Source organism: Phodopus roborovskii, unplaced genomic scaffold (assembly GCF_943737965.1).
Source record: "Phodopus roborovskii unplaced genomic scaffold, PHOROB, whole genome shotgun sequence".
Lineage (NCBI taxonomy): Eukaryota > Metazoa > Chordata > Mammalia > Rodentia > Cricetidae > Phodopus > Phodopus roborovskii.
In genome coordinates this window covers 19,125,524-19,136,159 of record NW_026125052.1, presented here as the reverse complement: position 1 = coordinate 19,136,159, position 10,636 = coordinate 19,125,524, and the positions used below count along the sequence as shown (strand labels likewise).

Below are 10,636 nucleotides of genomic sequence, written 5' to 3'. Positions count from 1 at the left end.
CACAGACGAGTTTCCCACGATGCCCCGGGGTAGCAAGTGGCCTTTCTACAAGGGTTGAAGACTAAGATCTTCAGTGAGCTGCTCTGGAAGAAGACAGCTCTTACAGAGCCCATTCAACTGCTGCAGGGTTTCTAGCCCTCAACCTCCATTTCCACTCTCCAAGAATGGGCAGCAGGAAGCCAGATGCTGTGGGCCCAGCCCAGTGCTATGAGCTCTCAGGTCTGCAGTCCAGGGGTAGGCATGCGATGGCCCACTGCCTCTGCAGACAGGCTCGCCTGCATCATTTCCGCAGCTCCAGGTCTGGGGGCTGCTCTGTGGCTCACACTGCCGTGGACTGCTTGATGCTGTGGAAGCTGACCCTGGTGGGAGAGGTGGGGATGGACATGGCACGGGCCACTCGGGCTCTGATCGAGTGCTTGTCCTGCCATCGATGCCACCTCTTCCGGATAGCAGAGCGGACCTGCGGGCACAAGATAACACATCACAGCTCAGGCTCAGGGCACTGCCCCCCTCCAACCACCCCCTCCCGCCCCAGCCCAGCATCCTCTAGGTTGCTACAAGCAGCTACCAAGTGTAGTGACAGGATCTATAGTAGGAGGGGACATTCACATAATTGCTACTATTGGTTTGCTATTTGTTGAGCCAGTTCTTTGTTTGTTTTTGTTCGTTTTTTCAAGTGAGAAAGGTGCCACCTGGCCTTTGCCATTCAGAATCTCTACCTTGCCTGACTCTTCCTAAAACAGAGACCCTACCCTTTAGATGGCACCCGCACCCCATGCCAAAAGTCACAGGGAGAGCTGCTCTCACAGATTCAGACCAACAGGGACAGGGACTTCTCAAAGTTGCCTGCAGCAACCCATGGGGGCCTGGGAAGAGGGAGGGAAGTGAGCCCAGGGCAGAAGAGATATGAGGGGACAGTTCCCAATCTGGGTAGTCTCAGCCCTGGTCTTAGGCCCTTACCTCACTGTTCAGAAAACAGTAGAACACAGACACGAAGAAGCCCTGCAGGGAAGAGGGGAGTCAGAGGTGAGTGGGGTCCTACCAGCCCCAGGTTGCCCCAGCCCCCAACCCTCCAGGCTTCTGTCAGAAGAATCCTCACCCATGCAGGTGCAAATATGTTGCCTCCTCCCACCCCCCCACCCCCCCGTCCTGAGCTGGAGTGGCAAGGCTCAGGGAAGATGGTAGCACCTGAAAGGACTCCAGGAAAGAGTTGAAGTAGATGAAGACGACCCTGGAGACCTCATCCTCTCCAGGGTTGACAAAGAATAACATGTAGGTGATACCCAGCAGGGGCAGCAGCACCAGAGTGGCCTTCACAGCCTTCCTGGGGTGAAAGAGAGGCCAGAGTTACAGGCTACCCGGGAGGGGTGGAGCTGTTAGCTCTGGGGAGAGTGATGGGTTTGGGACATCTAGGAAGGCGGAGCAGCAGTTTCTGGGGTGACTGACAGGCTTGGAAGAGATGTGGCTCAGAGGAGGCTGGACCCTCTGAAGTCACCGTTGGGAGCCAGGTACCTGTACTGAATAGTCTCAGATGTGGTGGATGCCCGGAGTTTGGTCATGAGGATGCGGACGATGTTGAAGAGAAAGATAAAGTTGATCTGCAATTGGAGCACACCAGCGGGAGTGAGGATGGCTGGCAGGGGTGGGGATGGGTAACAGGGATGGGGACATGTGGCAGGGATATATGCTCGAAGTGGAAGTGGGTCGGGTGGACAGGACAGACCCTCAGTCCTCTCAGCTCTGTTCTTGGCATTCCTGCTATACTTGCTCACCCCCACTCCTCTCTCCCTTTCCCACCCCATCCTCCTCCTCCTCTCACCAACCCCTACAAACTTCCAGCCCACGTGTCTCCGGGGCCACCTACATAGAGGGTCCTTTTTATTCATGGCAGGCAGGTTGTCCCTCTCCACTGTGGCTTATCTCCTGCTACCTCCCCAGGCTCTTACCAGCAGGACCAGGATCATGGGGCCCTGGTAGATGTAGTCAGTGTACACTCCAGGACGTTTGCCAAACCAGCACCTAGAAGGCCCAGGAGGAAAAGAAGGGAGGCGTCAGCAGGGTCCATTCAGTGTCACAGTGCTTGATCACAGGACAATGCTAGCGGCCAGGAAAGGGCACCCCAATTTCCAAGAAATCCAAGTCAGCAGACTCTGCTCCACTGTCCCAGCGATCCTACAAAGGGGATGTATCCCCTGCTGCCAGCGATCCTACCTGCAAAGAGGATGGTACCCTCCGCCACGGGATGGGGGCCTATCTATCTGCAAAGATCTGCAAAGGGGATGTATCCTCTGCTGTGGGATGTGGTCCTATCTGTAAAGTGGATGGTACCCTCTGCTGTGGAAAATGAAGTTGGAATAAACTCTGTGAAGAGAGGGCTTGTGAGAAAGGCCACCACCCTCATTCATGCAGTTGTGACTATTTGTAAGGGACCCTCAAGATGGGACAAACTGTTGACATTCCCTCATAGAAAGGGGAAGTAGGGAGGAGGGTCGATGGATCCTTGCCTGAGATTCCAGCCATTGCCTCCTATACCTCTAGGCTAACCGTATATAATTCTGCCCTAATGGCACAAAGCTTCATGTCTTAGGAGGGGCTAGCATTTACAGAGGTAAAAATGTGGCTATAGTGAAGTCACTGCCCATGCTGTGAGAGACTTTCTAGTGGCATGGCTACTTTGAGGTCACCCATGCTTCTATAAATAACCTTTCACCTATGTCCTGTAAGCGATCCCAGTCAATTCACTGGCTCCCCCAGTTGGACCTCAGTGAATGGCATTTGAGTTTGTCGTTGAACCCCTGTAAGGAAGGGGTAGCTGCTTGTTTGTATTTCTCAGGGAAATAATTCTCAAAACAGCAAGCCAGAGACAGCCTGGAGCCTGGCCTAGCACTGCTTTCTGTGGCCACTCGGGGACGATAGCAGTGGCTGTGTACACACTGCCCTGCCACCCAGGTGGTTAGCAACTTCTGTTGGACTCCCTTGCAGAGCAGCCTGTGCAGGGGAGATCTCGCAGCTAATGCCTATGGTAACACAAAAAGTAGGGCTGCTTTGCAGTTTCCTGAGCTGCTCTTCAGCAAGCTCAGGGAAATAGGTAGGGAGGGGCAGGGCTAATCAGAAGTCCTATGCCCTTATGAATATGTGGGCTTGTGATGGATGCTTCTGCAAACCAGAATGTAAAGTTTGTATATGTGGCGTTCTGGCTGTAACAGGTTTAACAACATTGAGAATCCTTCCGCTGCACTGCATGCATCTGTCCACCAGATGGGGCTTCAGGGCTGCTCACGCCTAACCTTCCTGCTCCAGGGTGGGAAGGCGTGTAACTGGGCTTTCCCAGCCTCTCTTCCTTTCCCCCCCCCCCCCCCCCATGGTTCCCCTTCCCCATCCCATCTCTTGTACTCAGGCTTTCACATCCTACAAAGCGCAGGCACCCCCACCCAGGAATTCCCAAGAGAATACCCAGGGACACCCCACACCCACTTAGTGAACTGGCTTCCTGCCGCCTGCCGCCTACCCTGCTGCTGTGCAAATACTCCAGCTTGAGGCAGAAGGAACCACTTTCACAAATGTGGAAGACACACTTCCAGACTCCTGGTGCAGCCCAGTGAGAGGGAGGGAGGGACTGCCATGGTGAACTGGCAGTCACCAAGTTAGCCAGCCAGGAACTGGGAATGCTTCCGGGCACAGGTACTGGCTTCTGCCTTGCCTGGCTCCTCCCACCTTCTCTGTCTTTCTGTGAAGTTCTCAGTCTTTAGTCTCACACTGGAACCACCCTGTTTCCCAGGCCACACCTCAGTCCCATAGCACAGAGCTCCGAGCTACACAATTTTCTAGATCTTCCCACATATTCTTGCAAGGGGCAGCTGGGAAGCCCCACACATGCAAGCCGTGACTTCAGGGTTGACTGGGGATGCATGAGTCTTCTTCCAAATAACCTGGAAGAGTCTTTGAAACCATCTGGACCAGTTTCCACTAAACCCATAGAATCTTACTGTAAAACATACCTTGACGGTAACGAACACTCGTGTAGCAATTACTGGGCCCCAGGTACTATTCTATGTGCTTATTACGCATGGCTGCACTTGATCCTCACTATAGCTTTGAGGCAGTGGCTAGAGTGAAGATGTCCATTTCACAGATGAGGAAACTAAGGCCTGCTGTGACAGCCCCAACGTCACATAGCTACTTAGTGATAGCACAATTCAGAACCTGGGATACCTGACTCTTGGTATTGCTCTCCTTAAAACTCCAGACAGGTGACCCTGGCTGTCTAGCTCCGCCTTTGCAGAGTACCGGGAAGGAGGGAAGGATCCTTGAACTGAGGCCAGTGCTCAACTCTGCCTCTTTTGATGCAGAAGCCACTATCTTTACTACAGGACAGACAATGACCAAAGTCCCCTGGGGAGTGTGCTGAAAAGCTAGGCTCTGACCTCACAAAGTGACTTACTTTTCATTGTCGTAGTACAGCTTCCCGATGGCCCACGCCACAATGATGGGGAAAGGTACACCTGAGAGAGAGGGGGGCTGTCATTGAACCCTTTGATGGAAGACCCCAGGGCAGTCCAGAACCTATAGCAGAGCAGGGATTTCTGGGGGTTGAGCGCTGATGCTTCCTTATGGTGATCCTACTGTTCTCATCCCAGCCAGCCCATGTCTCCTCCATGAGGAAATGCAAGGAAGCGGCTGGCCCGGCTCACCCCAGCCAATGCAGACGAACATCCACTTGCGCAGACGGTCGGTGGAGTATGTGAGCACGATGGCCGTGTGCAGGTAGCAGCCTTCACCAAACATCCAGAAGAAGTTGGTGACATGGAAGTAGTTGTAGGCAGCTGTCACTAGCCTGCACCATGCCTGCCCCAACCAGAGATGACAATCAGCTTGGGGGTGGTCAGTGATAGTGCCACACCCTCAGACTCCCTGGGGTTCTACTCTAGTTCTGTGGGTACTCAGATCTGTCCCCTCCTTTAAACTTTATGTGCATTGGTGTGAAGGTGTCAGAGCCCCTGGAACTGGAGTTACAGATAGTTGTGAGCTGCCATGTGGGTGTTGGGAATTGAACCCAGACCCTATGGAAGAGTGCCCAGTGTTCTTGACCTCTGAGCCATCTCTCCAGCCCTTCTACAGGGTAAGCCCCACTCTAGGTCCTCTGACCCAGGCTTGGTTTTTCTCCCTCTCCCTAGCTGGGACGCACCACATTGCTCTGGTGGACCTCGGGACTCATGGTGAGCTGGACCACAAACCACGTGGCATTGCGCAGGATGAAAGCCGAGATGAGGTTCCAGTGGATGATGTTTCTCAGGCACCGGATGCTCCTGGGGCAGCAGGAGAAGGCAGGAGGCAACAGCAACAGGAAGAGACAGAGGTGGGATGAGGCAGGTGCCAGCATCACTCCAGCCCAGATGCAAGATAGAGGGACTAAAGCTCTGTGTGAGTGGGGTTGACTGGTTGGCCTGAGCTCCACAGAGCCTTTCCTATCTGGGACCACTAAGACATCTGCTCCTGGCAGAGCCTGGTGTTGTCGGCGATTCCCACTTCGTTCTCCACACCCCAGGATTGACAGGCAGAGGACTGGCAAAAAGGAGAGACCTCCAAAAGTAAGATCCCTCTCAACTTTCAGCTCCTGGTCCCACCCTCTCCCACCTTTTTCCCATCACTTGGACCACGCACATTTGACCTTGCGACAGTGATGTCACTCTGTGGAACTCTCACCTCCTGGAATCTACCTGCCTGATAAATCCAAGAGGGACGAGGACCAGCTTTAGGAGTTGGTAACATGGGTGAGCCTGAGCTTTGTCCCTTCCCAGTCTCCTTCCCCCCGCAGCTGCTGGGGGGGGGGGAAGGACAGATGTGGCTCTGCCTGGGGTCCTAAGAGACCGGAGATTCCTGCTACTCAAGTGAGAAGCAGGGTTACTTCTCTGTCAGTGTCCTCATGCGGGAGCTATGCCTGTATCTTATCTGCCTCCCTCTGCACATGCTCAAGGGCCCAGGGGATAGCAGGAGGCAGTGCCTGGGCCTTCTCACCTGAGACGCAGAAAGAGGACAAAGGCCACCAGGAGGGCAACCAGAGAGATGCAGTGGCCCAGGTAGTTGATGATGACGGCAATGTGGTAGTGCACTTTGCTCTTCTTCTGAGGTAGGAGAGAGAGAGGCAGAGGTGAGGCTCCCGCACACCCACACCCCTGCACCCACTGAACTAACCAGCTCTGTGAGGGCAGCAGTGGGAAGGGGTGTCGGGGGAAAGAGTGGGAAATGGTAACGGGTTCTCCCTGCTCCAGAGCGACCCTGTGAGCCATGCTCTGCATTGGAGTAGCACCATCGACTTGGGCCAGTCTGTCTATGAATACAGTCTGTCTGCCATGCCGTGTAGTCAGACAGATATGAATTGAAACTGCACCCTTCTCACACAGGGCTCCCGTGTTACATTAGCACACACTGTACCTACCCACACATGTACTCCTGTGCTCGGATGCTCATGCCTCTCGTTCAGTCCTGACACCACAGGCTGCAGTGGGTGCAGAGCCCGTAGCCCCCCAAATCTCACTCCTCACTCACTTCTGGCTGCACGAGGACCTGGGTTTGGATTCCTGGTGCCCACATGAAAGCCAAATGTGACTATGGGTAAAATCAACAGGGTGTCAGAGACAGGCAGACCCCTGGAATCCTAGCCTGCCATCCTAGTGACACAGCCAGCTTCAGGGTTAGTGAAGAGATCCCTGTCTCAAAAAAATAAGGAAGAAAACCATTGAAAAACACCGATATCCATTTCTGACCTCCACGGGGACACATGGATGTGTTTCCCCCCATGTGTGTATATATATGAACACATGCATGTAGCAGACATACACCCCTGAAAGGAAGATACAAAGAAAGGAAGGAAGTAAGAGAGAAAGAAAGGTAAATCCCTCACTCCCGGAGCTTTTCCCTATTCCTTGCTTAGCTCAGGGGCTGCCACAAGTGACCCCCCTCCCTTCTTAGCCGTCCTCCCCTCTTTCTAGATAGCAGAAGTTGAACCCAGGCCCTGAGTGGGCTAGGCAAATGCTCTGCCTACTGTGAGCTACATCCTCAGTCATTCCTAATTAAAAACAAAAACATTTTAATTACGTTTACATATTCAATGTGTGTTTGTGTGTAGGAGCATGGGTATGATCATGTGTGTCATGGCATGTGTGTGGACGTTAAGGATACCTTGCCCAAGCCAGGCCTCTCCTTCCACCAGGTGATCCTTGGGATTAAACCCAGTATGTCACACTTGGTGGCAGGCACCCTTACCCACTGAGCCATCTCTCTGGCCCCTTTTATTTCTTAATTATTCAGTTATGAATATACAACGGAAGCTTCTGGGACACATGCGAAAGCCTCCCCACTCAGAGCTTTCCTTATCTTAAAGTCTCAGAGTGTCTGTGGCAAGAGCTGGAAACACATCCTTAACTTCCTCTGCCAAAAAAGAAACCCAGAGGTAGGTATGTTGGCTTGTTCGAGATTACCAGCTTCAGCTTACAAACCGTCTCCTACCTACATGTGCAGCTTGGCAAGGCACTGCTGTTACAAATAGGTCCTTTGTGGGGGACCAGCCAGTACCCAGTGCCCAGCTCTCTGCAGGTTCACCCTTTCCTAGGCCCCAGGAAGGTGGGACATCAGTTCACGTTACTGGGGCCCTAGAACCCCAGGATAGTGAGTGGAGAAAGGGCGGGAAGGCAAGGGGAGGGATCTCTAAGGGCCTTTGGCAGATGCCAGGATCCTACCAGAGTCTCCAGACAGACATGCACAATGCAAAGCCTGTGTGGATTCGACACTTGATTTCCTTTTATTACATTTTCCACACATCCATGCTGAGAAGCCCCTGGGTAATAGCAACATCTGTGGAGCTGAGCTGCTGCCTTGCCCTAGCCTTCTGTCTGGGCCTAGGAGGGGAGAGGGGGTGCTTGCTGGCCTCTTCTGTCAGAACTCCTACCCTGGTCACTCCACTTGCTCATCAGGGTGCAGCTGGGCAGTCTTGAGAGATGTCATTACTAAGTACTTATAGTGTGCTGGGTCCCAGACCATATTCCTCAGTGACGTCACCAAGACGTCCCTGCGCTCTTGTTTTCTGGTTGGAAAGGCCACATAATTGATCCAAGGTGTACAGTTAGCAATCAGAACCTGAACCAGCCTGGCTTTTAGGATCCTCTTCACCTTCCGCCCATAGGGTTACGCAAGCAGGGATTAGGGGAAAGGGACTCTCTGGGTGCTCGGTGGGGGTAGGGGCTCTCATCTCTGCTGTCTCCAGGATCTCGGTGGAGGGGCTTCTGCAGAGAGTGTGGCTCATCAATATTTTTCTCCATGAAGGTTGGAATGGAAAAAAACAAAGCCCAATGTTGCAGGGGCCAGAGATGCAGCTGGGTCAAGCTCTAGATTCCACTTGCTTCACGCCTCAAAGGCCTGATACAATCCAAGGACCAGAACACCAAGACCGCTGCAGGGAGGACGATGTTATGGAAAGAGTGCCAGAGACGTCCCGAGATGCTGTGATATGAGTGTGTCCCTGAAAGTTAAGTGCTGGAAACATGGTGCCCAGTGGTGATTTGTCGGATGAGGGACCTCCCAGCAAAGGGGGCTCCTTCTAAATAGATGTGAGATCCATCTGCTTTCCCTTTCTTTGCCTTCTGTCATGAGCCGACACAGTAGGAATGCCCTTGTAAGATGCTAGCCCTCAATCTTGAATGTCTCTGCTTCCAGAACTAAAAGTCAATACATTACTATTCATTATAAATGAAACCAGCATTGAACCGATTCAGACCCCCTGAACATGGGTCTCAGTTAGAAGGCCTGGGCAGTCTACAGGACCTCTGACAGTGGAACCAGGATGTATTCCTGGTACACAAAAGGATTTTGGGAGCACATTCCCCATGGAAGGATACTCCCTTAGCCTAGACAGGACGGAGGGCCTAGGCCCTACCCCAAATGACTTGACAGATTTTGATGATCCCTCCTGGAAGGCCTCACCCTCCCTGTGGAGTGGGTGGGGAATGGGATGGAAGCAGGTGGTCGGAGGACATGGGAGGGAGAGGGAACTGGGATTGATATGTAAAATAAGAAAAAATAATAAAGAAAAGGAAATGACCCACGAGCTGGGGATTCAGCCCAGCTGATAGAGTGCTTGCCTAGCATGCATAAGGCCTTGGGTTCTACTTTTAGCAATTTATAACACCAGGGGTGTGGTGCCATATGCCTGTAATCCCAGAACTCAGGGCTTGGGCTTATAGGATTGGGAGTTTAAGTTAAAAAAAAAATTTGTTTAGATTTATTTATTTTGTCTTTATGTTTATGAGTGTTTTGTTTGCATGTATGCATGTACACCAAGTATGTGCCTGGTGCCTGCAGAGGTCAGAAGAGAGCATTGGTCCTCCTGGAGCTGAAGTTACAGGTGGTTGTGAATAGCCAGGTGAATGCTGGGAATGGAACCTGGATGTGTGCAAAGAGCAAGTGCTTTTGATTGCTGAGCCTTCCCTCAAGCTCCTCGTGTAGACACAGAGTTTGGGGTCAGCTTGGACCACATGTGACCTTGTCTCAAAAATTAAAAGATTCAATCTTAAGTATTCTGTTACAGTAACAAAGCAAGATCGAAACAGTTGGCAACACTCTGAGAGATGAATGCATCCAGTGACACCCAGGCAGAACAGTAAGTGACACTGAGAAAGTTCCCTTAACAACCAGAGCTCCAGCCACCACTGTCTAGAAAGACACCTAGCAAAACCCTGAGAGGTAAGCCAGCAGCATCCTAAGGAAAAGTTAGTAACACCCCCCAAGAGATTGTCAAGGACACCTGGAGAGACCAGCCAGTAAAGGTATCAAGAGATGGCCAGTGACCTTCCTGGACTCCCCCCAAAAGATGTCAGTGACACCCTGAGTTCCCAGGGACAAGCCACAAAGAACTACAGAAGCCACTGGATTCCCAAAGCACAAGTGGGCAGAGCCAACCCTGGGAAACTTGAGGAGCACTTGTTCCCTGTCCAGTTTGGAGAGCTGAGATCCACAGGCTCCCTGGGGAAGGTGGCACAGCGGGGTGCTGGAGGGGGACCACTGGGCTGTGCCCCAAGACCAGACTCTAACAAGCAGTTTCTGCTGAGCTTATCCTGACCCAAAGGCCAGTGCCATCAGACCTGTTGGATGCCCTGCCAGGATGAAGCAATGAGTTCTCCACGGCTCCTTCCGGGTGCTCCCCCCTCCCTGCTCATCATATTTGTGGCATTTCCTGTCCATCTGGCTTCCTGAGCTGCCGCTCTTACCCCACTGTGGGTGGCCCGTACTTCCAGTTCTTCAAGTGTGGTCAGTCAGAGGCCAGGTGTTTGCAGACATCCCACTTGCACTGAATCGGAACCTCTGGGCAAGAAGTCCAGAAAGTTCCCGAGCATCTGAACAGTTTAGCAACCCATTCCAATAACTGCCCCACCCCCCAGCCCTAACCCCTGGCTCATAAGCTCGAAGAGTACCTTTCATGTCCCCCATGAAACCTCCCAGGATGAGCTTGAGACCGTGTGGTCAGTGGCGTGTGGGGGAGGGGAGGAGAAAGAGAGTAAGTGCCCAGGAATAGACAATAGTTGAGGAAAATGTAACCTGTCACTTAGTGGTGCAGCTTCAGGAAGCGGAAGTTAGTGTAGGGTGG

General features: G+C 52.6%; 1 protein-coding gene across 1 annotated transcript in view; it reads right to left on the bottom strand.

Moving 5' to 3' along the window:
- Positions 1-279: 279 nt before the first annotated feature.
- Positions 280-10,636, bottom strand: part of Crhr1 (corticotropin releasing hormone receptor 1) — a 46,380-nt gene continuing 36,023 nt past the window's right edge. The window contains exons 5-13 of the mRNA XM_051178648.1: positions 6,016-6,122; positions 5,186-5,306; positions 4,692-4,845; positions 4,442-4,502; positions 1,947-2,019; positions 1,513-1,598; positions 1,189-1,324; positions 961-1,002; positions 280-460 (exon numbers count right to left, since the gene is read on the bottom strand). Of these exons, the coding sequence (XP_051034605.1) occupies positions 320-460; positions 961-1,002; positions 1,189-1,324; positions 1,513-1,598; positions 1,947-2,019; positions 4,442-4,502; positions 4,692-4,845; positions 5,186-5,306; positions 6,016-6,122 (921 nt within the window). The 3' untranslated portion in view covers positions 280-319. The remainder of the gene's footprint in view (positions 461-960; positions 1,003-1,188; positions 1,325-1,512; positions 1,599-1,946; positions 2,020-4,441; positions 4,503-4,691; positions 4,846-5,185; positions 5,307-6,015; positions 6,123-10,636) is intronic.